Consider the following 26,392-nt stretch of genomic DNA (forward strand, 5'->3'; position numbering starts at 1 on the left):
AAGAATGTTGTCACTTTAAAATAATTGTTTGCTTATGCAGCTAAGCATAGCAAGTACTGTAGACCTTGTGGCTGTTGAATATTAGTTCATGTTGTGAATTCGAAATAGGTTAATGAAAGGAAACATTAGCCATAGGACTGGAGGAGGTACGTTGCCATGTACGTGGCCTGTGCTGAAGGATCTGGTTTCACACACCGGTCAGCTGTGCATCCGAACACTCTTGTGTGTCTCTGCAGTTTCTTTTGTCTGCTGCTGTTTTTGTTCTAAAAGAAAAGAGAATGGATCTTAATAACCGGAAATCAGGCATTAGATGATAGAGGCTTGAAGGGATGCCTATGTCATGGGCACAGAGTGCGAGGAGAACAAGCAGACTAGCGGAGATGATGATGCATCTCAACAGGACGCTGCCAGTGTGAGTAAGATGCATCCTTAACACAGGGTTTTTCTACTGTGACTGAAACTGAACAGTATTTTAAATTCTTGTCGCATTTTAATCAGGAGTTTATCCGTTCCTTTAAATTAAACCCTAAATACTGGAGTGTCTGTACACACATCAAAACCTTTAAGTCACATGTTTTGTCATGTTGCTTAATGTGTGTAAAATAGATTCAACTTTTTTTTTTTGGTCCTGTGGGAATCTATGTCCTGCTAACTTGTGATGGATTAAGTGCCACTTGCACAGTATGGGATGACTCTGAATGAATAATACATGCGCATTGGGTAACTTAATGAGTGCCGAGCGCTGCGTCTGATGGAGTTAGGCATTCCCCTTCAAAAGCTAAAGTGACCAGTAATGGAGCATCATTAGCAGTGGACACAAGCTTACATCATTGTTGGCATGTGCAAGTTTGGTTTAACTTTATGAACATTGGTGTTCTTTCAGTACACGCTGTGGCGCAATGTTGTACTATTTAAACACTTGCTCACCCATGTCTCTGTGCATTCAGGATTGATTAGCATGTCGTTCCGCCTACTGTAATGTAAATGAGCTGACCTGGATAAGGTACAATGATAAGAGAAGAATGGTAGCGGCAGGGTTATGCCCTTTTCATGTTTCTCTGGTAATTTAACCTACTGATCTCCTCGAAGAGATCCAGCATCGCTCAAATGTGCCTTTTGTCCCAACACTGAATCCTTAGGGCTCTAACACAGTTGGCAAGTGAGCTACAGTATCGAGAGCCTCTTGTTTGTGCTTTTCACATCATTTCAGCATCATTAACCTATTACAATCCGCACAGACTGAAGTGACAACTTGAAAGAGCAAGTAAAATGTACCGCTACCACGATGGCACATCTGTGTTGATGTGTGATTGTGTCCCTCCCCCGGCTGTAGATTGCAGATGTGGCCGTGGAGGTGGCCACGGTTGACCACACTCTCCAGAAGCTTTGCAGGAAGTACAGGAAGACTAGACGGAAGCCCAAAGGACTCCAGAGGCTGTGGGCCCATTTGTTGAACGTCCCGCACGTCGCTGTCATCATCACAGCAGTGGTGTCTGTGGTGTTGGTGATCACGTGGTCGCTGCTGTGGGTCTTCATATGTGAGTGAAGGACTTATACTTCAGTTCCATAAAAATGTATATCTTTTCAGAGCATAATACAAGACATATATAGTGCATAAAACACAAATTCTACTGGTTTTTTTTTTACCAGCATTTATGTTTCTTAGTACTTTTTGTACGTCTGACATCATCTAACATTAGTTGGTTGTTACATTACATTGAAACGGATCCAGATAAGGCAATTTGATATATATTTGTTTTAGTTCGCAGGGAAAGCAACAGTGGAGTGTATTTTGCCGGGATGTTCCGTGTTGCTAATGTGGAGTTTATCCCCGAGTACCGCCAGGCAGAGTCCCATGAGTTTGTATCCATGGCAAGAAAAATACAAAATGTGGTATGTGTCAGTAGCCCTGTTATTTACATGACGTTTAGTGCTGATCATGAGAGCTGAGAAAGTCTTACTGTTAATTGCTGGTGTCTCGCAGGTGAGCTCCGTGTACAAGATGTCCTCAGTGGCCAGACTCTACAAGGAAGCTGTCATTTCAGACCTCAGGTACTGTGTTAGTCATCGTCGTCATAAAGCTGATATTTATGATTTAGCTTGTGCTTTTGATTCCACTTATTTACAACCGAGCAACACACCCTGTTTTAATGTATACTCTGTTTTCCTCACCCAGTAACAACAACAAGGGCGGTGTGCTGGTTCATTTCTGGATGGTGTTTGTGGTCCCTCATCTAAAGAGCCCGGCAGTGTGTGAGGAGTGTGTAGGAGCCATTTTTAGAGATTCAGTGTACACCAGCCTGACTAACAGGTCTTCTGTGGGCTACCTGCTGGGTCTCCCTGTTGATATAGACTCCATCCTCATCAATGGTGCGTCAGTGTCTTGACACGTGCATCCTAAGTGTGTTTATCAATGCAGAGATTGACTGTTGTGTCTTCCTGCAGCTGTTCAGCGATCAGATTTTTCATCAAATGGAGCAGGTAGGCAATAACTCTTAAGTTGTAATAAAAGTAACCCTGCATGCCATGTGTGTCCATGAGTGTTGTTTTTTTCCCCCTCTCTCCTCCCAGACTCTCAGTGTGTGGATAAGCTGTATGCCAACCTTCCCGGGGCCAGTGTCCCTTTAAACGTCTTTTCATCATGGGGTGGTGTGAATTGCTATGTAAAGCTCACCGCTGTCCCCGGCTCCCTGATCCGTCTGAGCGTCACCTCGTTCCTCATTGAGCCCAGCGACTGTGTGAGCGATGCCCTAACTGTGTACGATGCTCTGCTGCCCATGAGAGGGCGCATTCTGCACAGGTGAGTCGGCAGCTTTCCTTAGACCGCTGCTTCCTCTCCTCGCGTGATTAAGACAGGCCTGTTGCCAACAAGACAATGTGATGTTTTTCCACGTATTACAATTGCGAGCTTATTAAAAGGCTTCTTGCTGGTATTTGTTTTTTTGTAAGTTCTCTGAAATCTTGCATATACCTAAGTGTATCTCTGTGCTGCAGGCTGTGTGAGCCAGTGTCCAGCTCCTTCTCCCTGGTGTCTACCTCCAATGTCATGTTGCTGTCCTTCAGGATGACTAATGGCAACAAGAGCTTCAGAGGACACTTTGAGGCCATTGCTGAAGAAAGTATGAGACATTCACTGAATTTTTTATGTCGGTGGTTCCCCATCTCTTTGGCTTATGTGTACATAAACGTCTACTTGATTTAATGTCTAGGATCAAAGTGATTATTCCCCTCCAAATTGTGATACAATTTCATAAAAAGGGAATTAATAAGGAAGTCCGAAAGAACATAACTTTACATATAAGAAAGATGTTTAATTTATTATCTTCTGACCCCTCCGATATATCATGAGACTTCTTTGTGTGTCTCAGCCCACAGATTGGGACTCACTGTTATTATGCAACAGTGCTGTGTAACATACAGTATGGGGTGGGGGGGGGGGGGTATAATCCTTAAGTCTGATCTCTGTCTTTCTCAGTATGTATGTCTCAAATGGATATCCAGTTGGAGCCTGATGTCACTGGTCAGATCTACAGTCCCTTCCACCCCAGCCTTCTGCCCCCACAGTGCTCCTGCACCTGGAGGTTTGAGGTAGGACACACACACATGACTTGAGTGAGTTACTTAAATGGTGACTTAAAAAAAGCTTTGATTATGAATTTCTGTTTATGTTTCATTCTAGACCCCTAATAGTGTGTTGGGAGTTGCTCTGCAGTTTCAGAACTATGTACTGAAACCAAAGGACCTGAAGGGCTGTGACCACGGCTGGTGGAAGGTCAATGAAGTCATGTACGTGTGTAAAGCTACATGCATATAGATATAAAGGCAACTTTGAACTCAAAACAAAACCTACTGTAAAATTCTGTACATTTTTACACATTTCTACAATCATGTCTCCCTAAGCTTGACGAGATCCTCTTATCAAATGGTGGATATATTATTCAGTAGTTCATCTCACAGCAACATCCTGTGATGGCTTGCTGATGGTTGCTTTCCTTCCGCAGATTCTGTGGCAGCTACGTGGGACACCACACGGTGTTTCGGATCGCTGACCACAGCCCAGAGGTGGTGTTTCGCTGCAGCTCACGTAACTCTGCTCAGCCTTTCCAGGCGTCTTACAGCAGCTACAATATCAGCCAACGTAAGCACTGCAGGAGCCAGAGCGTGACTCATTAGAACAGCCAGGAAGCGCCGTTAGGAAATGACCAATCATAGGTGTTTCATTGTACTTCAGTGTGGATGTGAGTTAATTACTTTGTTTTGAAGTGGATTCTAAAAATGACCACATACTTTACAGAGAGATAATAGACCATAAATACATTGGATGGGCATTTTGCCACTAAATATTAAAAAATATTTAATATAAAAAAGAATGTAAACATGGACCTGTTTTACAGAAGATGAAGATAATTAAGTAGAACTACTTTTGTCACTTATTCACTGTACAGTACGCTTCACTTGATTACTACCACTATCACCATAGAAGATAAAGCTTTTTTATGCACTTTATTTATTTTAAGGATTTAGTTCTGTTTATCTTCCTGCTACTTCCCTATCACATATGTATAATAACTATTTTCTAAAAATTTTTCCCATTCATACGTGCATCAGCCTGCCCAGAGAGCCACTTCCTGTGCTCCACGGGGCTGTGTGTGGAGAAGAGTCGGCGCTGTGATGGCCTAGACGACTGCCAGGACGAGAGCGACGAGGTCTTCTGCTGTAAGTTGTAAGGCTGGGGCGAGTCGTAATCGATTACGTAAATACGTCGACTCGCATTACGTGCGTTGAGGCGTCACTGCATTGCACTGCACTGTGGGACTCCCGGACCGGACAAGCTGCAGCTACAAGACCGCGCCTTCGACATGCTAAAGTTTTCCTTGATCGCCTTCACGTTAAAAGTAATTTCTGTCATGGTGACGTAACGTTATACCGTGTGTCATCTAACGTTCGGCCGTTTCATATTTTCTCTGTTTATTTAACGGCCACTTATAAGCGAGAAAACAGCTGGATTAATATGACAATCTGTGACTGTCGTATGTAATAGTTTCAGTTGTTGTCTTCGGCCCACACTGATGCAAAAATACATGCGATTATCATACTGCATATTACTCAATTCTGAAATAAATTCATGTCAGAAACATTTAAAGTTTTAAGTAAAGTAGCCTAATTAACATCTGTTATCACAACACATCAGTGATGTGGAAATTTGATTCATTTTAATATGCTACTATTGTCATTATTCTAATGTGCTTCATCAGGTGATTGAATAAAATATTTATTATATATATTTTGATTAGACATGTTTTTGATATAAGTTGCAGTATCTCACAAAAGTGAGTACACCCCTCACATTTTTGTAAATATTTGATTATACATTTTCATGTGACAGCACTGAAGAAAATGACACTTTGCTACAATGTAAAGTAGTGAGTGTACAGCATGTGAAACAGTGTAAATTTGCTGCCCCCTCAAAATAACACATCACATTAATGTCTAAATCGCTGGCAAAAAAAAAAGTGATTACCCCTAAGTGAAAAATTGGGCCCAAAGTGTCAATATTTTTTGTGGCCACCATTATTTTCCAGCACTGTCTTAACCCCCTTGGGCATGGAGTTCACCAGAGCTTCACAGGTTGCCACTGGAGTCCTCTTCCACTCCTCCATGAAGACATCGCAGAGCTGGTGGATGTTTGAGACCTTGCGCTCCTCCACCTTCCAATTGTGGATGACCCACAGATGCTCAATACGGTTTAAATGTGGAGACATGTCTGGCCAGTCCATCACCTTTACCGTCAGCTCTTTAGCAAGGAAGTGGTCGTCTTGGAGGTGTGTTTGGGGTCGTTATGTTGGAATACTGCCCTGCGGCCCAGTCTCCGAAGGGCGGGGATCATGCTCTGCTTTTGTATGTCACAGTACATGTTGGCATTCATGGTTCCCTCAATGAACTGTAGCTCCCCAGTACCGGCAGCACTCCTGCAGCCCCAGACCATGACACTCACACCACCGTGCTTGACTGTAGGCAAGGAACACTTGTCTTTGTACTCCTCACCTGGTTGACACCATCTGAACCAAATAAGGTCTCATCAGACCACAGGACATGGTTTCAGTAATCCATGTCCTTAGTCTGCTTGTCTTCAGCAAACTGTTTGCGGGCTTTCTTGTGCATCATCTTTGGATGAAGCTTCCTTCTGGGACGACAGCCGTGCAGACCAATTTGATACAGTGTGCGGCGTACGGTCTGAGCGCTGACAGGCTGACCCCCCCACCCCTTCAACCTCTGCAGCAATGCTGGCAGCACTCAATACGTCTATTTCCCAAAGACAGCCTCTGGATATGACACTGAGCATGTGCACTCAACTTCTTTGGTCGACCATGGCAACACCTGCTCTGAGTGGAACCTTTCCTGTTGAACTGCTGTGTGGTCTTGACCACCGTGCTGCAGCTCTGTGTCAGGCTCTTGGCATCTAGACCATCTTTATGTAGAGCAACAGTTCTTTTTTTCAGATCCTCAGAGAGTTCTTTTCCATGAGGTGCATGTTGAACTTCCAGTGACCAGTATGAGGGAGTGTGAGAGCAATAACACCAAATTTAACACACCTGCTCCCCATTCACACCTGAGGCCTTGTAACACTAACAAGTCACGTGACACAGGGGAGGGAAAATGGCTAATTGGGCCCAATTTGGATTTCACTTAGGAGTGTACTCACTTTTGTTGCCAGCGGTTTAGACATTAATGACTGTGTGATGTGTTATTTTGAACGGACAGCAAATTTACACTGTTATACAAGCTGTACCTTACATACAAAAAGTAAATGTTTCCAAAAATGTGAGGGGTGTATTCACTTTGTGAGATACTGTATTTAATATTGATTGACATTTTGATTACTTCTGTGTTCTGTAATGTAATGGTTACACATTACACTGTATCAACTGATATTTGCCTGAGGAATCAGTCATGCATTGGAAAAATCTTGCATATCTTTACAGCAAGGCCCTCAAAGAACTGTGGTGGCAACAGTCCCCTGCATCCTTCGTTTGTATGCAACGGAGAGACAGACTGCACCAATGGAATAGATGAGATCAACTGCACTCAGGGTATGAATTTCTAAAAGTCTTTTTAGAAATGCAATTTGAATGCCCTTTTTCACCCTTTTAACCACTAATAATTGCAACATGTTCTCTGCAGAAACAACCTGCTCTGCAGTCCGGTATCCATGCAAAAGTGGCTCCTGCATCCTGAAAAAGAACGCAAAGTGTGATGGTGTTTATGACTGTCAGGACCACAGTGATGAGGTGGACTGTGGTGAGTGCTCAGCATTACCTGCTCCATGTGCTTGATTTCACAGCCACAACACACACACACATTTTTCAATAATATTACCAAAGATTTTTTTTATAATGCTACGCCCATCCCATTTTCTTGTAATAAATCTTGACACTTTCCATCTGTAAAGTGACTCAAATGCCAACATGTGGTATAATGCAATGGTGCAGAACTGTTTACTTTTTGTAACATTACCTTAAACATCCAGTTCTAGCCGTATGTATGTTGAATTATGCAAGTAAGATGAAGTAAGAAGTTTTCTCCACCTTTTTCATAATCACTTTAATTGCAGGCCTACTACCACCATACCTGTTGGACGCTGCCTGTCAGGAACATGTCTTCAACTTTAAATTTCCTAAAATAAAGACCACTTCAATGATCTACCAACTCAGCCTAAGCTACAATCACACACATTTTGGTCCCACCTGAATTGTTTCTCAATGAAACACTACATAGTGATTATTCTGCCAGTTCTCTGCCAGAGCCTCTGTGTGGCTTCATGAGAAAGTTGTTGTTGTTTCATAATCCTCTGGGCAGTGTGCACCAAACCTGCTGACCTGCAGCGCTGAGGTGACCCAGCTGTAATAGCTTTCTCTGTTTGCTGTTATTTTATCATGATGGGGTCTCCAGGCGATGGGAACAGGCTTGTCTTTGATCACTCACAGATACTAGGCATACTGTACTGTACATGCACACGTGTCCGCTCACACACACACACGTCAAAGCTGTACTTTTTAATAAGGCGGCAACAGACCTGTCAGTCGTGGTGATGACTCAGCATGTCAGCATAGTGGATATTGTAGGTGTACAAACACACACTCGTACTGGATACTCACACTGATACAGGCACACATGCACATAATAATAAGAATAGTCCTTAGTACTATAGTACTTTATATATAGCTTAGGCAATATTGTTGCTATACATTCATGCCAATAAAGCTAATTTGAATATAAGAATAGTAACATGTTGTTTTGTATCTGTCATTTAGGGATATTCTTTTGTTAGAGGCAATCCTTTTGAATAACAATATGACAATATGCAGTTTATACACCTGCACACACAAGCTCCGAAGTCCAGTGTAATATAACCAGTATAACAACAAAATCCATCACTGTGTACTCCTCAGCCTGTGGTCGTCCCTCCTTGGTAAAAAAGGTGGGCTCATCTACAGGACCTGAGCGTATTGTGGGTGGAGCTAACTCTGGGGAGGGGGAGTGGCCATGGCAGGTCAGCCTCCTCTTCTCCGGTAACCTGTACTGTGGTGCGTCCGTCATCTCTTCTGATTGGCTCATCTCTGCAGCGCACTGCTTCAATAAGGAAAGGTCAGTCACTGTCACTGCTGATTAACAACATTGTTATTGTTTGATATTGATCTCTATAATGGCTACTGTATGTAAAAACTACAGATTTAATATGCTGAGCAGCAGGCTTACAGTAACTGATAAGGCAGGGGTTCCCATTCTGAATTTTTAGTTTTAATGATAATTATGAGCATTTCAACCAAAGAGGGATTTTTCCTCCTCAGATTGTTTAAATAGAATGGGTTTCACAGACCTGAAGATGCAAAAGTATGCAGCATTTCACAAGCAAAAAAGTTTTTATTAAAACCATCACCAGGTAGTAATGATGTCTGTACATCATCTGCCAATTTATTGTATTTACAGTTTTAATCACATCACAAAGTTGAAGAAGTTATTAGTTCATCTGGCAATTATTACGTTATCAGCTACTGGCTTATTGTGTTGATTTTATGAAAAAATCTAGATTTATTAGATACAGTATAATCTACAAAATTTCCTCCTACAGTGCCTTTGACCCCTGACCTCTGACTCCCCCAGGCTGTCTGACCCACGTTACTGGAGCGCCCACCTCGGCATGCTGACACAGGGCAGTGCCAAACACGTGGCGGAGATCCAGCGAATCGTGGTGCACGAATATTATAACGCGTACATGTTCGACTATGACATCGCCCTGCTGCAGCTGAAGAAGCCCTGGCCTCCCTCCCTTATCCCGCTGATCCAGCCCGTTTGCCTGCCTCCCCCCTCCCACACTGTCACCGACAGCCACCGCTGCTGGGTCACCGGGTGGGGATACCGCTCCGAGGAAGGTGAGCAATGCCTTTGATAGAGCTCAGTGACTCCATCCATCCATCCATTGTCAACTGCTTACTGCGTGCAGGGTCGCGGGGGGGCTGGAGCCAATCCCAGCTGACATTGGGCAAAAGGCGGGGTACACCCTGGACAAGTCGCCAGTCCATCGCAGGGAGAGCTCAGTGACTATTTTACTATAATATAACAACAATATCTTTGAGGGGGTTTGTCTGACAGGGCTAGTTTACATGCAGTGATCTAAATTAACACCTTACAGAAAACAGCTGCATATTAAGATTTAGGGGGGTGGGATAGTGGGTGGATGACAATTCATCATGGCTGTCCTGTAATTCCATTAGTGTCCCACTTCTCCCTCACCTGCCCGCAGACAAAGTGCTGCCCTCGGTGCTGCAGAAAGCAGAGGTGTCCCTACTGAGCCAGACTGAGTGCACGAAGAGCTACGGACCTGTCTCACCACGCATGCTGTGTGCCGGCGTCCCCTCTGGGCAGCGAGATGCCTGCAGGGTGAGCTCACATCTGACTGAATCCACCCACCTGCATTTTAATGTATACTTTTGAAGCATGAAAATTTGGTGTATACTTCTTGAATCAACTGCACTCTGTTTGTGTTTCAGGGCGATTCAGGGGGTCCCCTGTCCTGTCAGGCTCCAGACGGGGGTCGCTGGTTCCTGATCGGCATCGTCAGCTGGGGGGCAGGCTGTGGCAGACCAAATCTGCCTGGGGTCTACACCAGGGTCAACAAGTTCACCTCCTGGATCTACAGCCATATCAGCTGAGATGATATCTTATTCATCCGCTGCCAGCAGAAGCTTTAATACTTGCACTGTTGCTCACACCAAATAAAAAAAAAACATCATCAGATACAGTGGCTGTGTATTTTTTAGAGCTATATCTGCCTTTTACTGATATTACAAGGTGCAATGAATGTGCGACTGACACAGACACCTAAGACAAAGTGCCTTGAAAGATTTGAATTGTCTTCAGGAAGCCTTTCTTTGCTGCATTCCTCCTTCCAAGTCTGATACTGTAAGCCCATGTTATGACCTGACTCGCTATGGATAGGTTTGGTGCCAGGTTTGTAATTGCAGGTTCTGTCTTGCTTTGCGCCCCTGCGGAGCATCCAAGGGCACAGCAGCCAAGCTCCAGTTATAATACCTCGCACACGTTTCCCTCAAGCACCCTTTTGTCCCCCCTAGCGTCACTCCCGCATGTTCGGCGAGGAAAGTTTGCCCACAATATCTGTCGCACGGATGGTTGTGCGGATTGAATCCTTTCATAGTGGGCTCATTGTCCCCCGCACTGCATTCTGGGGCTCCGTGTGACACCTGCAGCCCAGTTCAGGTAAACGGGAGGCGGTGAATGCCAGCCGCATCCGAGCCTCTCAGGTCGGATTTCGGGGCTTTTTTTTTTCTTTTTTTTTTTTCAAAGGAAGCGACAGCGGGGGTTTCCTCTCTCGCCATCGTTTCTATGCCTGAGGTATTGTTGCATATCGCCTCTCCGGACCTGAACGGGACAGTGCTATGAGGACTCTCCCCAAAAGCAAAACTTGCGAAGTGTACTGCGTCTCCGGGCATGGACACTCTGCTGCACAGGTAATCCGTCATCGTTCATTGCGCGGAAAACCAGTGCCAAACGGGACTTTTCTTTCTGCAGAACTATTATGTCAATTTTTCCTGTTATACATTTACAATATGTTGTATCTATAGCGCGAAATTAGTCTGTTAATCTAACGTTTGGAGAACTTTTTTTGCAATACCAGAAGTTTGCATAATAATCAGAACCAATCAAGCCGACTCAGTCACTGTTGTTAATTGTAAAATATGTGTCTATGGGTATGTGGGTCTCTTTGTCATGAATGTCCGTGTCAGGGTGAGCCACTTGATTGAGTGCTGACACCGCAGAGCCAGGCCGTGGGAAAGCAGACTCCTCCAGCCACGCTTTGTCTGCTGCCCCGGGGAATCCTGCCAACCCCTTAAATGTTTAAGGAGATCCTTTCAGCTCTAAGATGTTCACCGTTACTCTCAGTAAATCAGTGTCTGCTCAGCCATAAAATCTATGTCTCATTGATTTTGGCAGATAGGCTGCATTTTCTTTGTCGCCAATCTGCTGCGGCCACATAAAGATGCAATCCAAACAATTAGAAGCAACTTGAGCACAGACATAAAATGCTGGTATGATATTTGAGTCATGTCCTTGTCTCTGGAAGGGAGAGGGGGAGCTGAAGGAGCCCAACCAGTCATTGAGCCCCCCCACGAAGCCTGAGGATCAGGCAGAGCAGAGGGTGGAGGGGGGGCGAGCTCTAGCCTGTGGTTCCTGGAGGAGATGGCTGTCAGGTCTCCTGCCTTTCTTTCCCTTCACTGCCGCCATTGCACTGACTCTCCACTACTTAGCATGTGAGTACAGACCTGCTTTGGTGTTTTAGACGTTTCTCAGACCTCTCCTGTCCTTAAAATGTGTCAATTTCGACATGCACAGTCCCATAAGTGTACCTGTCTTAAATCTACCTCTTCCTCCCCAGCTCCCCCCTCCTCAGTGTTCTTCCTCGGTGGCAGCGTGGAGTTCCCAAACTTGAGCTTCTCCTCAGAGCTGACTGACTCCACCTCCCCTCAGTTCCGCCTGCAGGCTCAGGCTTTGAACCATTATGTAAGTTGGAAACAGTGGTCTTGTCCGTCACTACCTCTCCTCTGAATGACACTTTAGAGTGCTGCTCGACCTTCCTGCTCTGGGCTGAAGCTGATGTTGCTGCTCTAACTTTGACGCTGTTCATTGCAGCAGGCTAGTAGTGTCTTTTTATGCTGGACTTTCAAAATACTGCTGCCCTCTTTCTCCTTCCCATTCTCTTCTGTTGATGTCTGTCTGCATTGTTATTTGTTTGCTTTTCTCTCTATTGGCTTTGTCCTCCTCTCTCTCTCTATTTCTCTGGTTTTTTTTGTTCTGCCCACCACTTTCTTCTCTCCTTTCTCTCTCTGGTGGTGTTAAATGTAAAGCTGAAACAGGAGCTGGGCACAGTGTGTGTATGAGTCCCCAAGACCCCCTGGGACAGGGCCCTTTCAGGGCCGAGGACAAGCCCAGCATTTGTGAGCCCAGCTAGGCCCAGGCAGCTAGAGTGAGAGGAAGAGCAGGCCTTCAATAAAAACATTGTCTGTGTAACTTTCACACAATAAGCCACTCTGTGCGCCGTACACTACAGAGAGGAGGAGAACCTCAGTCTGACGCTGGGGTTTAGAGGGAGAGACAGGGCAGTAGGGCAGGATGGGATGAAAGAAGGATTGGGAAACAGATGTTGGGTGGCGGGGGGCTAGGATTTTGGAGCAATAGTTCAGATGCACAGCTGAACATTCTTGTTGAGTAGTGGAGAAATGGCGAATTCATAGGCGTATATCCCCCAAAAACCTGCGTTGACATAGTGTGATGCTCCTGTAATCAGCTGTAAGGGTGAGTTAGCAGGCTTGTTAAGTGGTCATAGTATCTCTGGAGCCATCTGTTCATTAAAGAACAGGTGAATTCAAGGCCAGGAGCCCATACCACCCAGGGTCCTACCTCTACACGGTCGGCAGTTAGAGCCACAATGGAGCTCTGTGTTGCTCAAAGTCAACATACACACATGCAGAGTTTGAGACACACACACACACAAGAACAATTCTTTTGTTGAATTCTGGCTGCATGTTCGACCAGGGGTGTTCATGTGTTGCTAACACTAGAAAAGTGACCTCACTTGCACCGCTATGATGTCACACCTACAATAATGTACAGTACGTGGTCAACCCTCCTTTCTTTTGTCTTTTTGCATTTAAAAAAAACAGTTCTCAGATCTGTACGAGTCCTCACCGTGGAGCTCTTACTACCTGCACTCAGGAATTACTGCCTTCAGGTATGCTGCACTAACAAAACCCTACTGATAAAATGAAACGCGCAGGAGCTCATATGTAAAAGGAATCTGCATGGCAACAACAGACTCGGCTGTATGTCCCCTGCATAATAGCAACATTGTAAACCCTTTGTGTGACAGTGAAGGAGCGGAAGGGCTCACCGTCTTCTACTGGAGTAAATTCTCCGCCCCGGACGACGTTGCAATGGCGATCCGGAGTTCTAGCCTGGAGAGGCTACAGCGCAGGCTTCCTGGCAGCAACAAGGTTCTGCGGGACAGCCGCAACGAGCAGCGCTATTACATGGAGCAGGATGACAACATGCTCCACCTGCTGGGTACATGCTCTCACTGTAGTCTGCATACATACAGTGCTTGCACATTAACCACACAGATATGTCCATGTGAAAGTTGTAAACACAGCCATTACATTTCAAATAGAAACAAGTGATGAAGTAATTAACTGCTAAGCCTTTGTTAATAATGTGGTTTTATACACCTGCATTGCTCTAGAGTATTTTGACAACTGCTGTGTGTAGGTTTGGACCCTGATGACTTTGAATCGGATGACAAATCAGACAAGAGTAAGAATCCAAACAGCCTCCAGAGTGGGAAGTGGCAGCTTGGCTTCCAAGGTGAGGAGAGCATGCCACCGACTTTATATTACAAAACCTGAAGATCTGATGTCTAATGGTGAGTTAAAAATTAGTAAAAAAGTGTGATTGAGGCACAGCGTCTGACTAAAACCAAGAACATACATCAAAGGCTTGTCCCTAATCCAGCTGACTGATGATCTCTGTCTGGATTGCTGCTGAACTTAAACTTTGTATTTATGTGCTCTTTTGATTGCAGTGCACTCCTACCAACACTAACATTATAACACAAAAAAAATGTCCATCCTTTCCTCTTCCTAGCAATGTCCTTTGACCTCTATGCCAAATATGGCAACAACCGCACCCTGAGCCTCGTGAGTCCCAAGAAGCCGTACTACCAGTGGCGTCTTCGTGTGCCATCGGGTCATGTGGTTCGACTAGTCATCCTCACCCTGCATGGTGCCACGCCAGGAAGCTGCACCGCCCACAAGCTCTCAGCCTACGACTTTTTACTTCCATTACAGAACAAGATCATTGCCAGGTTAAGACATTTTATGGAGTTTATGGACATCTGCACTGATCTCTCTAAAATATCTCTCTTTTAGATATTGAGTATATAAACATATCCTGGATGCATTTACTTGTCTCTCAGGTGGTGTGGGCTGCCTGTTTCGGGTTCATCCCCTGTCATGAAGCTGACATCCTCTGGAAATGTGATGTTGGTCACCTTCTCTTTCAGCAGACAGAGGGATGGAGCAATCTTCAAAGCGTACTTTCAAGCCATCCCAAAAGCAGGTTTGAGTGCTCTGCATACACAGTTCTGTCTGAGTTCTACAAATCTTGTTTGTGTTATATATTCATGTTTCTGCCTTTGTGTTGGAATCATTTATTTCCATTGATTAGCATTATGCTGCATTAGTGTTATTGTGTATTCTGTGTCACCATCTCCTATTGCAGGTTGTGGGGGGTCAATTTCCTCCTGGAACGGCTCGATTTCCTCCCCCTACTACCCTTCCTATTACCCTCCTAATATAGACTGCACCTGGACACTACGGGTGAGACACATGAGCGTATGTATGCATGTTGTGAGAGTGTTAGAAACAATGGAATAAGAAAGAGTGAATCATCCCTTTATTAGGCCCGTCCACATTCCAGCAGGCAAACTCTTTCTTTAGTCGTCTTTGGTTACTTTATCAGGCGCCGTTGCCAGGTTACCTGATCTCCACGACGATCGTGACGATGGACATTCAGGAATCCCCGTCATCGGACAGCTGTGAGAAAGACTGGCTGGACATCGGAGGGGTCAAGTGGGTTGTGAAACTGTCAGAACTGTTTGAGACATTTCATGTTTGTTTGGTTTTTGAGGCTGCATGTGTGAATTAAAAGGGAAAGTCCTTACTGTTGTGCTCCTCTATATCTAGACTATGTAATCCAGTGTCAGACAGCAGCAAAAAGCGAGTATATTCCTCTCCTCTCACCCTCCACTTCCAGTCGGATGAATCTCTCACTCACAAGGGCTTCTACTTGCTCTACCGAGCCTTCTCTCCAGAGGGCAGTAAGTTAAAATGTGGTTATTACACTCCACTGTGTCATGACACTGTAATGTGCCGAGACAGAGAGGCATAAAATACTTTTTATTAGCACTGATACATTGACTTGGGGTCACATATCCATGTTTACGGCAAATAGAGTGCTATAAATCCAACGAGTCTTCTCCTTATCTGTCTCCAGCCTGTCCTCGCCAGTTTCGCTGTGGAGATGGACGCTGTATCCCTCTGAGGAAAGTGTGTGATGGCGTGAAAGACTGCCTAGATGGACGGGACGAGGTTAGATGCTGTAAGTCTGTCGCCCAAAGGCACAATTGTAGATACAAAAGAGCTGTACATTTGACCGATGCAATTTTTAATTCATTTAAACATTCTGACAAAATGTTTCTATTTTTGTCTCCCTTTTTTAGTTGTTAGTGTAAGTTGACAATAAGCATCCTAGTTTAAATTATGACCATCCTTGTTATGTGTTGTACATATAAACATCATATCCTGGTTTCAGGCACCTGATAATGTCTTATCCCAGTTTTGATAAAACGTGGATATGCTAATTGGAGTACTCTGAAGAAATCAGGATACTGTGGCATGTAAATGCTTTATTCAGGTTTCCAAGTGGCTGAGATGTTTAGGAATCAAGACCCAACGGCACCTGGAAACTGTTTTGATCTTGAATTACCAAGTTTGTTGTGTAAACATTATATCCCATATAAGATCAAAACCGGGATAGCAATGTGGATGTAAACGCACTTAATCACTTTGATTTTAAAGACATGACCTATATGCTACACTCAGATTTCTATGTGTTTCTGTGTGCACGTTTGCACATGTGTGTGTGAATCATGTAGCATCCTGCAGGCCAGGTGAAGTGCTGTGTGGGAACGGCCAGTGTAGGTCTCAAAGCAGCCAGTGTGTGAGTCAAAGCAACTGTGCAGACAGCAGTGAAGAGGGCATCTGTGGTGAGTAGGCTGTCAGCATCGTACTGTAACGCATGCATATGCTTGTGTTTATCTAATAATTAAAGCTCATGTGTTTGTTTCCAGGAGGTAAATGTTACCACGTGTGTCCCAACAAGGTCTGTTTGCCAAAGTCTTCAGTGTGTGATGGTGTTATTGACTGCAAAGACCGCAGTGATGAACTCAACTGTACCAGAGCATGTGAGTAAAGTTTATTTTATTATTTACATTATGTTGTAAGTAGTTTCCTCTCTATTTTGTGTCCTTTTTTCACTCTACCTAATTATATATTTCATTTTTTTTAGACCTCAAAGGCTGCTCCTCATCTTCATACAAATGTGCCAATGGAAAGTGTATAAGTAAGGTTAACCCTGAGTGTGACGGCGTCAAAGACTGCTTCGACAGCTCTGATGAATTGCGCTGTGGTAAGTTCTCCCTCACAAAACTAAACCTTAGACTCTTGTATTTGTGTTTAAAACCAGAATGAAAGTCCTCTGACTTTCCAAACGTAATTCTGGGTTTGTGATTACTCTGTCTCCCTGTGTGTACCAGGCTGTGGCACCAGGCCCAGGAAGCGTACTAAGATAGTGGGTGGCTCTGATGCTGGGGCGGGGTCATGGCCATGGCAGGTCAGCCTCCAGATGGATCGCTACGGTCACGTCTGCGGAGCCACACTGGTCTCCAGCCGCTGGCTCATCTCTGCAGCTCACTGCTTCCAGGACTCAGACGCCATTAAGTAAAAGAGACGCCTGAAAGCCTTGTGATGATTATCATAAGTCATGTGTTTTACTGAGTTCTTGCATGTATTGCCTGCAGATACTCGGATGCTCGTGCATGGCGGGCCCACATGGGAATGCATGTGATGACTACGGGGAACAACGGAGCAGCCACTAGACCGATTCGCCGGATCCTCCTCCACCCGCAGTACGACCAGTTCACCTCTGACTATGACATCGCCCTTCTTGAGCTCAGTGCTCCTGTCTTCTTCAACGACGTGGTCCAGCCTGTGTGCATCCCGGCGCCCTCACACACCTTCACAACAGGCACAAGCTGCTATGTCACAGGCTGGGGGGTCCTCATGGAGGACGGTAAGAGATGTTCAAGGGTCCATTTACTAAAAGTATGCTTTTAGATCTGTTGTTTAGAAGGTAACTTAAGTCTAGGGCAATGTAGACAAGAGTTTCCACTTTGTGTTTGTTTTAATTAAAGGTGAACTGGCCTCTCGCTTACAAGAGGCCTCAGTGAAGATCATCAACAGGAACACTTGTAACAAGCTGTATGACGACGCTGTCACTCCCAGGATGCTGTGCGCTGGGAACCTGCAGGGAGGGGTGGATGCCTGCCAGGTGAGTGTGTGCAACAGTGTTGGTGTGTCTTACTTTAAATTTTATGGAAAAATACTGAATACTGTTCACACAAACCTTTTAGTCATAACCACAAAATGCACAGCTTGCCAAATTCAAATTCTGTAAGATTTTCTACATTTCCCAGAATGTCTGTCTCTCAACCACAAGAGAATTGCGATAAGAGAAACTGAGAAACCCACATACATTTTTTGTCTTGGTCATCATGCTCTTCTTCTTCTGCCCTCGCTGTGCGAGAAGATGCATGGCTATGCAGCGAGTTAAACACATTCCCAACACAGATTGAAGTCTGGTGTTAGCCTTTTTAGAGGTTTTACTGGAAGTTGTTGTGAAATTATGAAAACCGCATTGGACAACAAATTATAGTTATTACAAACAAGAAAAATATATCATGTCATAAACAAGAGTTAGGACAAAGGTACTGTAAAAATTAGTTGAATTAGTGCAGTAATGGAGAAGCTGGATTCACTAATAAATAGACTAGTTAGCTGTCAGAGCAGTTAGCTAACATCTGAAAAATGATTTTCGAGTGTTTTTCAGTCATCAGTAATACAAGAAAAGAGTCACAACAAAACCACTTGAAATCATGTGTCACATCTTAGGCATTTATAAATGCCAGCAGTTCTTGCCAAATGTTTTATGCTTTGGGCCTATGAAAAGAAGAAAGTATTTCAAAATACTGGTTGGTGAATGTAGCTTATATGTGCAGCTGTTGTTATTAACAACCTTTAATAACACAGGCATATATGAAAAATAGGATTTTCCAAGTTTGTTTCTCCTAAACTTGTGACTTTATAATCTTAGAGAATATTTAAGTTTTTTGAGTTTTGTCTCATAAATTTGCCTCTTTAATTTTGGAAATTATGAGTTTTTTCTCAGAATATTACCCCCTCCGCCAGCTCAGCATTATTTCAAATTTTTTTTTACCTTTAATGGACCTTATAGCTAACTACTAATCCACAGCAGTGAAATGCTCCTTTATGTTTGTGTACGTTCGTCTGAATGTGCATCACTGTGCATGTCTGTGCCCTCAGGGTGACTCCGGAGGTCCGTTGGTGTGTCTAGAGCGAGGCAGACGGTGGTTCCTGGCGGGGATTGTGAGCTGGGGCGAGGGCTGTGCAAGGCTGAACCGCCCCGGTGTCTACACACAGGTGGTCAAGTTCACTGACTGGATCCATCAGCAGACTAAAGGACAGGTGTGACTGAACACCAGACTGGCATGAACAAAATGACACACAGGATGAAGGTTTCAACCTGGAGTCCATCTTCAGACTTGTCATGATTGCATGACAACACATTCAGTCAGTTTTTGGGAGCGTGTCCATGGCAACGGACATATCACCCCTGCTTCAAACGAATCATCTTCCTTACAATCTCCAAATCCAAATCCAAACAAATCACAAAAATGTCAGCACTTAACCTGCTTACAAAAATTTACTTGGTTTTGGGTTGCTACACTTAATGTTAGATTTTGGGTGGAATACCTTTTATATATTACAAGATACCAATTTATGATACAAGACTACGGAATACTGTAACATAAAAACACTATTAGCTTTTAGTTGTGGCTGTCTGCACACATGCAGACTGAATGGTGGATCAGTATTTACTGATATCAGTAAAAAAAATGTCAGTAAACAAATAGCCTATTGGAATCAAAATTGTCTTCCTCCGTATTAGAGAAAACATACCTAGCACTCATTTTATTTGTTTGTATTTTTCTGAGACAAATTGGGATTTATCAGAAAATAATAATCAGAAAATTGGGTTGACAATCTGGTTATTACAAATACCAATTGCTGCGCAAACATGGCAAGATTTATATTATTTTTGAAAGACTCCTTTTCAAGATCTGGAGCTTATTTCCATTTTCTCCATATTTTTACTCTGTCATCTAAAGCGTGTTGCCCTTGCAGACAAAAGGACAAAACTTTGGTGAACTGCACAACCTTTAATTGCATTAACATAAATCCAAATGAAAATCTGTTTAAACTGCTAAAAATCTCTAAAAGACTTCTTACTGTTGCTCCTCGATAAGATGGACAGGTCACTACTTTACCCTGTAGATATCAGGCTTCAGAACAGATTTGAGGTTGGCCAAAGTACAACCACTAGCCAGGTTATCCTGTGCATGTAAATGCAGCCAATTACTTCCTGTTTTCCTAACGGCTCTAGCCTCCCCCTGTTTCCTGTCACAGCTGTGTTGTTCATTACAGAGATAGTGACCATGTCAGGTGTTGCCAACAGAAAACCCATCAGTCCTTTTATTAAATGTGGAAAGAGTTCTCTCCCCCGCAAGTATGTAACCGTGTCCCATCTACATTCATCCATGTACTGTATATGTGTGTTCATGACTCATTGTATGTGTTTAAGAGTTGCTATTGTACTGTATGTGTATGTATGTGCATTTGTATATCATGAGTTTATCTGGGTCATAGCCTTTTGTCCAATATATTCTGTAATTGTAGCGAAGTGAATAATCCCTCAGTAGGAGCCGATAATATATTTTGCATTTCAGTTTTATCATGATTTAATTTATTTTTATGGTGCCTGCTTTGTACTTCATGAAAAACATGACCACATACTCCCCGTTAAAACCGTGATACAGTTGATGCTGGTGTAAGGAGCAAATAAGATTACCAGGAGAGAACCATACCAATCTTTACTATGCAGACAACACATGCAACACCCCATTTCCTTTTCCTCCCCTCTCATTCAGCTCACATCACCACCCAGTGGCCAGTCTGCACCATTGTGTAGCCTATTTTATGTCCTGAGGGAATGTTTAGCAGCTACACTCAAAGGATTAAAAAGCATGCAGTTTGCATCGTTGTTTAATGATATAAGATTATATGCCTTTATATTAAAGACACCATTTTCAATGCAGCAGGTCAGGCATGTGTTTCTCAACAAACAGTTGTACTATGACATTTTTATTGTTTGATTTCTTTTTTTTTTTTCTTACTATAATGTCCAACAGTGCATTGTGGCTTTTTGCCTTTTTCTTATTTTTCTAAACTTTGGACTGCAAAATATCTACTGCTTCAGCTGTAATTGCTGATTTTAACTGAAAAGAGTACAGTATGAGACACCTATACACTAGCCTATATACAATAGTTATCTGATGGCTTTAATAGTTTGAGCAAGAAGTAGCCTAACACATAAACTGAGGTTACGTCTTTAAGTGTTGACATCAGAACTTTTCTTGTGCAACATGAGACTTGCTCTTCCAGGGAGAGCGCTTGTTTATCTTCTTCATGAGGAAGGACTGCCAATTTGAAATGTCAAAAATGCGGCTCTTAAGTTGTTGATCAGGACACCACCCGTTCACTCCGGTGCCTACGTGCTGATCATCCCGTGTACCAATCCATAGTAGCCCACACACATGATTAAACACAGTGGCTGCTCTGTGCATATCCTCTTCTAAATCCAGAGGTGCATTGTTTTAGCTTGTACTAAAATAACATAATATTCAGACTCGGCTATTAGGAAAGGGCTATTTCACGTTTAAATTAAGGTTTAAAAGTAGCTTATGTCAAAAGAAAGGGCTATTTTAGACCATAAACTTTCATTGCCACCTCACTGGTTGATTGCTTGGGGAGAACTAAAGGGGAGTGCTAGTACGCGCCTTGGGTGTGTCAAAAGACGTCACGGAAGTCCGCTAGGCTGTCCAGTGGCTGCACTGTGGGAACTGTATAAATGCGCGCCAGTATCCAAAACGATGGGAAAAAGTTGCACTGGAGTTCAAGCGTGGTGTCCTGTTGCGTGATCTCCCGCAGCTCTCCTCAGGAAACCAGCCAGCCTTATTCACTGACCATCAGCGCCGAGCGCCGCAGACAAGTGCGCTGTGCTGTGTTAAATCTGGAGGGGGGTAAAGGCAGCAGGAATAAAACTTGTTTCATATTTTATGTTTGAAACGCGCTTCACCAGAGATGATGAATTTTATCCTCATCTGCCTGCTATGTGGATTGTACGGTGTTCGTGCAAAAGGTAAGTAACATATTTACTGTTGTTGCTCACGACTGCTATAGGATGCACATCACCTGCTGTAACCATTTGATCAGGTGTTCACATATTTAATTACGTAGCCTATTTATTTAATTAGGCTCCTATACAGGGAAAATATCGTTTAGTTTTAAAGGTTGTAAATTGAAATTGAAACCGTAACCTGTAGATAATTGCATTCTATGCACTTACGCACTGTTTTATTATTCTTTTCCCCTTAAAATTGGAGGATTATATAGGTCATTAGAAGTCTGGACACACTTTAAATTTCCATTACCAAGGCAGAACATCCAATCTTTTCTATGAAAGAAAATAAAAGATGCACACATGTGGCTTTTCCTTGTGGTACTCTGTGGTGCCGCTGCTCAGTTATAGGTCAATTAAGTCGTTGGTGCGGCCGCGTGCCTGAGGCTGCTCAGCTTGTAAACCTCTACTCGAACCGAGTGCAGTGAGGGAGATAAGCGCCATCCTGCGGGAGATTTGTTTGGATAATGCGGACCTCTGTGGCCCGGCTCCTTGTGCGCTTGGCTACGGTTGAGTGGACACACGCAGGGCGTTGTTTCCTGAGATTGATGGATTTGCCAAATGAAAGTTCTGATATAAATGAACGCGGGGTCATGACCAACTGAAGGAAAAACATCCCCTGAGCAGGAACATGGGTTAATCTGTTCTTACTGCTAAAACAGTCGGCAGGTTGCTTTTATGCTCCCCACAGAACTCTGTGGTGTTAGAAGTCATTTATGGAGCAAGAGATGTTTTTTCCCTGCAAAATGAAATAATGTTTATGCAGCATCAAGTGTACTCTATGCCTAATTAACTATTTAATATGTATTGCTAATATGCGTTTTGTACCTATGTTTTGCACTTAGAAATAAACCATTTGTTTTTTTTATTCTGTCTAACCCGCATCTACCTCCTCATTACTGCAAGGCCAAATTCTGTAAGATTTTTGGGAAAACTAATTTTGAAGTTAGATTAAATTTTTCCATTCATTTTCTATTCATCAACAAAACAAATTAAACACAATCCAAAAAAGTACAATAAATATATCATCATGATAAATGGATGGAGAATGCCAGGAGAGAGTCATAATTTTCAACATGCATACATCATCATACATTCACATACATTTCATATAGCCATACATCTTCATTTGTACACATCCCAATGTCATTGTTGCCATGTTCAAACATTATAATTAACCGTTAAGTTTAATAAAGATGATAATAATATATATTCGATCGAAAACCCCCTCTTATTATGACATAACACATAAATATTGTCAATTTAATTATTGTTATTGTAATTCTTGGTTCAGTTGATGACATCAAACTCCAGGAAATTGAGGGTGTGCAGATTAATTCTCTAGAATTCTCAAGAATTCTCTTGACATGAGATACAGTGATACAAATTTCAATACAACAAAGTCACTTTTGTAATAATAAGGAAACTATTTTTCTTTATATTGTCAAGTGTCCAGATGTCACCTAGGTGTTTTTCCAGGTAGTAAGTTAGTGTGTAGAAACCTGCCACAATATTACATAATTACATCATGTAAGATATTCTTACATGATTTCTATGGTTGGAAATGTGAAATTTAGAACCAAAACACTGAACTTTCTGTCCTACTTAGGTAAAGTAGCTGGAAAACTCTACTGAATTATGAGGAAATGGTGCTTTTAGACATGTCGCAGCTCTTAGAAAAGGCCCCAGAAGGCATAGGGGAGATCCATAACTTCCCCTCTGTCTTCCCTTACACTGCTGTGTGTGGGAGTGTGTGTTCCTTGCCTACTCACACATTGTGAAATCTAAGGAAATAGTTTAGGAAGTTCTAGCAGTGTGAGTAATGCTAGATCTGCTAAATGGGGCATCCACTGGGAACAATGATGCTGACAATAAATGGTAATAATGGACTTTAGTGATAAACTCAGTCACTGCAGTACAAGTGATTTAACAACTCATGGAGCAGTAAGACAGACTGGAGAGGGTTTTGAATTGTGTTTACTCAGTAAGGAGCAGTCAGAGTGAAGGACAGACTTCCCTGAATGATGTTTCCGCTGTTGTTGGGAGGAAGGAAGGGTGGACAGACAGCCGTCTCTATCTCTCATTAATAAACCTCAGCGATGGAGTGGAGAAATACTTTTATTTGATAAACAAGAAGGACACTGCTTACGCATTTCCACACAAGTTGTCAAGTGGCTTGAGCAAGGAGATGTGAGGAGGGTCACAGACACTGGGGCCTGGATGGAGGACGTGCTGCGGAGCTGGAACCTGGGTTCTGCAAGTGCAGTTTGTAATGGACAGAGCTTACAGGAACTGTCTAAAATATTTATTCATTGTAAAGTGTTTTGTCTTCCAGGATTTCCTCTGAAAGTGGTCTCATGTAGATCTGGGTCCAAAGGGATTTGTTCCATCCCGATCATGACTCATATTTAATGTAATTGCAAAGATGCATCCACCCTCTTGACATATTAGTTTATTCATAAACAAGAAATTCTCCTTCAATGGCGTCCCAGGACTCAAGCTCCCGTTTCAGAGAGTAAACATCCTGCTCAAATGTCCCTAAAGAATAGTGTACGATGAAGTTGCATGTTTATCAGCATGTCGACCTCTCTAGGTCGACATGCTGATAAATAAAGCCTTGTCACCTTGTAGAAACTATTAGATAAACCATTCATAAATTTTGTAATGCACTTAATCGGCTATGGAGTTTTGCGATGTTGCTGCCACTACACGACTTCTGCACACTCATCCTCTCTCCTACCTCTGCAGATAAAGATCAAAAGGGAAAGTACAGCGTCCCAATACTGGATGTGAAAAGCCGGCAGCTGATCCTGGACGCTAACCAGACACTACTGCTTGGCTGCAGGTGAGTTTCGGGTAGATAGATCCAGACCTGAAAACACTGATTTGGGCAACAGGGTTAGAGATGGGGTGGGACAAGGAAGTTGCAAACACCATGATTAACACCTGTAAATTCAAGAAAACACACCCATCCTTAAGGATTAATATTATCAGAAACATTATCATAATCACCACCTAGACACTCATTCGAATGTAATTCAATCATTTATTGAGGCAACAAGTTGTTGCAGAAACATTCAATCACCGTTTTTATTTTTTTAATTTAAATCTCTATTGGCAAGAGATTGCAACATTAAATAATACAGTAACAAAATAAATATATTCACATTTATGCAGTCTTGGATTCATTTGTTGCTACATTCAGATTTTTCTGTTTTGAGTCTTGTATAATATCAGTTTCCCCAATTTTCTTCCAGTTGTGCTTTTTGTACTCTCAAAATATCAATAATAATGTTTTTTACATTCAAAAGATTTCTTCAACAGTTACTACACAGTGTGTCGGGGGGAGTTTTTTGTCCCCTGTGTCTCATATTAGCTTGCTATTAATAGTCTTTTAACCATAAATCTGTTGCTTCCTATTACACTTTCAGTTTCTTCAGGGCAATCCAAGTTTGCGTGCAGAATTTTTTGGGGGGTTTTTTTGCTCTCAAAAGTTTTTATCTCATTGTCCAGACTCAACAAAAGCATAAGAAAATCAAACGAACAACTAAAACATCAAGAAATTGAGTTTCAATGAAGCGCTTTATTGTATCTATATTAGGCCATCTAGGTAGAAATATAAATCTCTTGAACACTGAATGGGCTTAATTCTTCCACACCCTAAAAGAGTTCAGTTCTTATGATGCAAGTTGAATGTGAGTGTACGTGCGAAGATTGCCAAGTGTTTTCTAAGAGAACACTGAGCGCCTTGTATCTGTTGACCAGGGGTCGCTGGGAGCTGACATGGGCGTACCCATCAGGTTTGGCCAGAGATCAGGTGCAAGTGGAGGAGTCTCGCTGTGGGAAGACTAGTCAGCAGTACTGCAGCCGTCTGACGGTCAGCCACAGCCAGGCCCAGCACACTGGCCTGTTCCGTTGCAGATACCGGCACCGGGCCCAAAAACAGACCTCCATCTATGTATATGTCACAGGTATGACACTGCTGACACAGGTCCAAGAGTACAGCTGACACTTCTTTTCTTTTCTGTCTGTCTTTCTAGTTGTACTTACTCATCAAGAAGCCCTTCACTCCTTTACCCCCTCATCCTTATTGTTTATATCCCCAGGTTAAACAGGATGTGGTGGGTGCTAAATACAGACCAATGCCAGAGAGCCAATTATATCTAAACACTGTTTGTCCCAACAACACATCCTTCTAGATGACTCTGGCACAGTTTCACCCCCTCCTCCCCTGCCTCTCTTTTCTCAGTCCGGGCCTACCTCCCTGTTGTCTATATATAAATCCTTTTTTTTACTTTCGTTTACGTGCTACCTCGAGGCCAGGAATAGCCCAGCTGCTGAAAGGCTCAGGCCTGGGCAGAGTTTCCCAGGGCATCAGCCTTATCTGCTCTGCTCAGCCTTGCTTGAAGCATCCTGTGCTTGGGGGAGGAGGGGAAGGGCTTGAAGGGAGTGTGCTGGGAGGGGACGTTGCTGTGTCTCCTACAAGGTGGTGGCGGGGAGGTATATGTGTGGAAGTGTGTGAATGAGGAGCTGAGAAGGATAAGATGAAGGCCTGTGGCTCAGTGGTATCCAGTGGCAGAGGAGGCACGATGTCTGCCCAGCCGGC

The 26,392-nt window shown here is 43.3% G+C and overlaps 3 protein-coding genes across 5 annotated transcripts in view; all 3 read left to right on the top strand.

Annotated features, from left to right (window-relative positions):
• Positions 1-140: 140 nt before the first annotated feature.
• Positions 141-10,288, top strand: tmprss7 (transmembrane serine protease 7). 2 transcript variants are annotated; one of them, XR_006827876.1, is made up of 18 exons: positions 141-412; positions 1,334-1,538; positions 1,763-1,893; positions 1,985-2,052; positions 2,177-2,370; positions 2,446-2,481; positions 2,572-2,800; positions 2,995-3,119; positions 3,476-3,588; positions 3,680-3,786; positions 4,002-4,138; positions 4,609-4,716; positions 6,984-7,091; positions 7,183-7,299; positions 8,451-8,646; positions 9,163-9,431; positions 9,774-9,939; positions 10,050-10,191. XR_006827876.1 is itself a non-coding variant. In XM_046067296.1 (18 exons), exons 1-18 carry the CDS (start codon positions 341-343, stop codon positions 10,209-10,211), a joined length of 2,514 nt encoding a protein of 837 aa, XP_045923252.1. In that variant the 5' UTR covers positions 141-340; the 3' UTR covers positions 10,212-10,288. The 2 variants fall into 2 exon arrangements, 1 of the variants encoding a protein (XP_045923252.1); XM_046067296.1 differs by having other exon boundaries at positions 9,803-9,939; positions 10,050-10,288.
• A 598-nt stretch (positions 10,289-10,886) lies between these two features.
• Positions 10,887-20,643, top strand: LOC123981988 (suppressor of tumorigenicity 14 protein). The gene is made up of 19 exons (XM_046067283.1): positions 10,887-11,027; positions 11,642-11,828; positions 11,954-12,078; positions 13,239-13,306; positions 13,445-13,638; positions 13,840-13,935; positions 14,215-14,434; positions 14,546-14,688; positions 14,851-14,948; positions 15,091-15,200; positions 15,315-15,448; positions 15,625-15,729; positions 16,286-16,396; positions 16,481-16,594; positions 16,699-16,818; positions 16,946-17,129; positions 17,210-17,481; positions 17,603-17,739; positions 18,792-20,643. The coding sequence occupies exons 1-19, from the start codon at positions 10,956-10,958 to the stop codon at positions 18,957-18,959; spliced, it is 2,658 nt and encodes an 885-aa protein (XP_045923239.1). The 5' UTR covers positions 10,887-10,955; the 3' UTR covers positions 18,960-20,643.
• Positions 20,644-21,500: 857 nt separating this feature from the next.
• flt1 (fms related receptor tyrosine kinase 1) overlaps positions 21,501-26,392 on the top strand; it is a 34,739-nt gene continuing 29,847 nt past the window's right edge. For both annotated transcript variants that reach the window (XM_046067010.1, XM_046067016.1), the window contains exons 1-3: positions 21,501-21,747; positions 24,535-24,631; positions 25,552-25,757. In XM_046067010.1, coding sequence (XP_045922966.1) covers positions 21,690-21,747; positions 24,535-24,631; positions 25,552-25,757 — 361 coding nt within the window. In that variant the 5' untranslated portion in view covers positions 21,501-21,689. The remainder of the gene's footprint in view (positions 21,748-24,534; positions 24,632-25,551; positions 25,758-26,392) is intronic.

The sequence above is a fragment of the Micropterus dolomieu genome, linkage group LG01, assembly GCF_021292245.1.
Source record: "Micropterus dolomieu isolate WLL.071019.BEF.003 ecotype Adirondacks linkage group LG01, ASM2129224v1, whole genome shotgun sequence".
In the NCBI taxonomy this organism is placed as follows: domain Eukaryota; kingdom Metazoa; phylum Chordata; class Actinopteri; order Centrarchiformes; family Centrarchidae; genus Micropterus; species Micropterus dolomieu.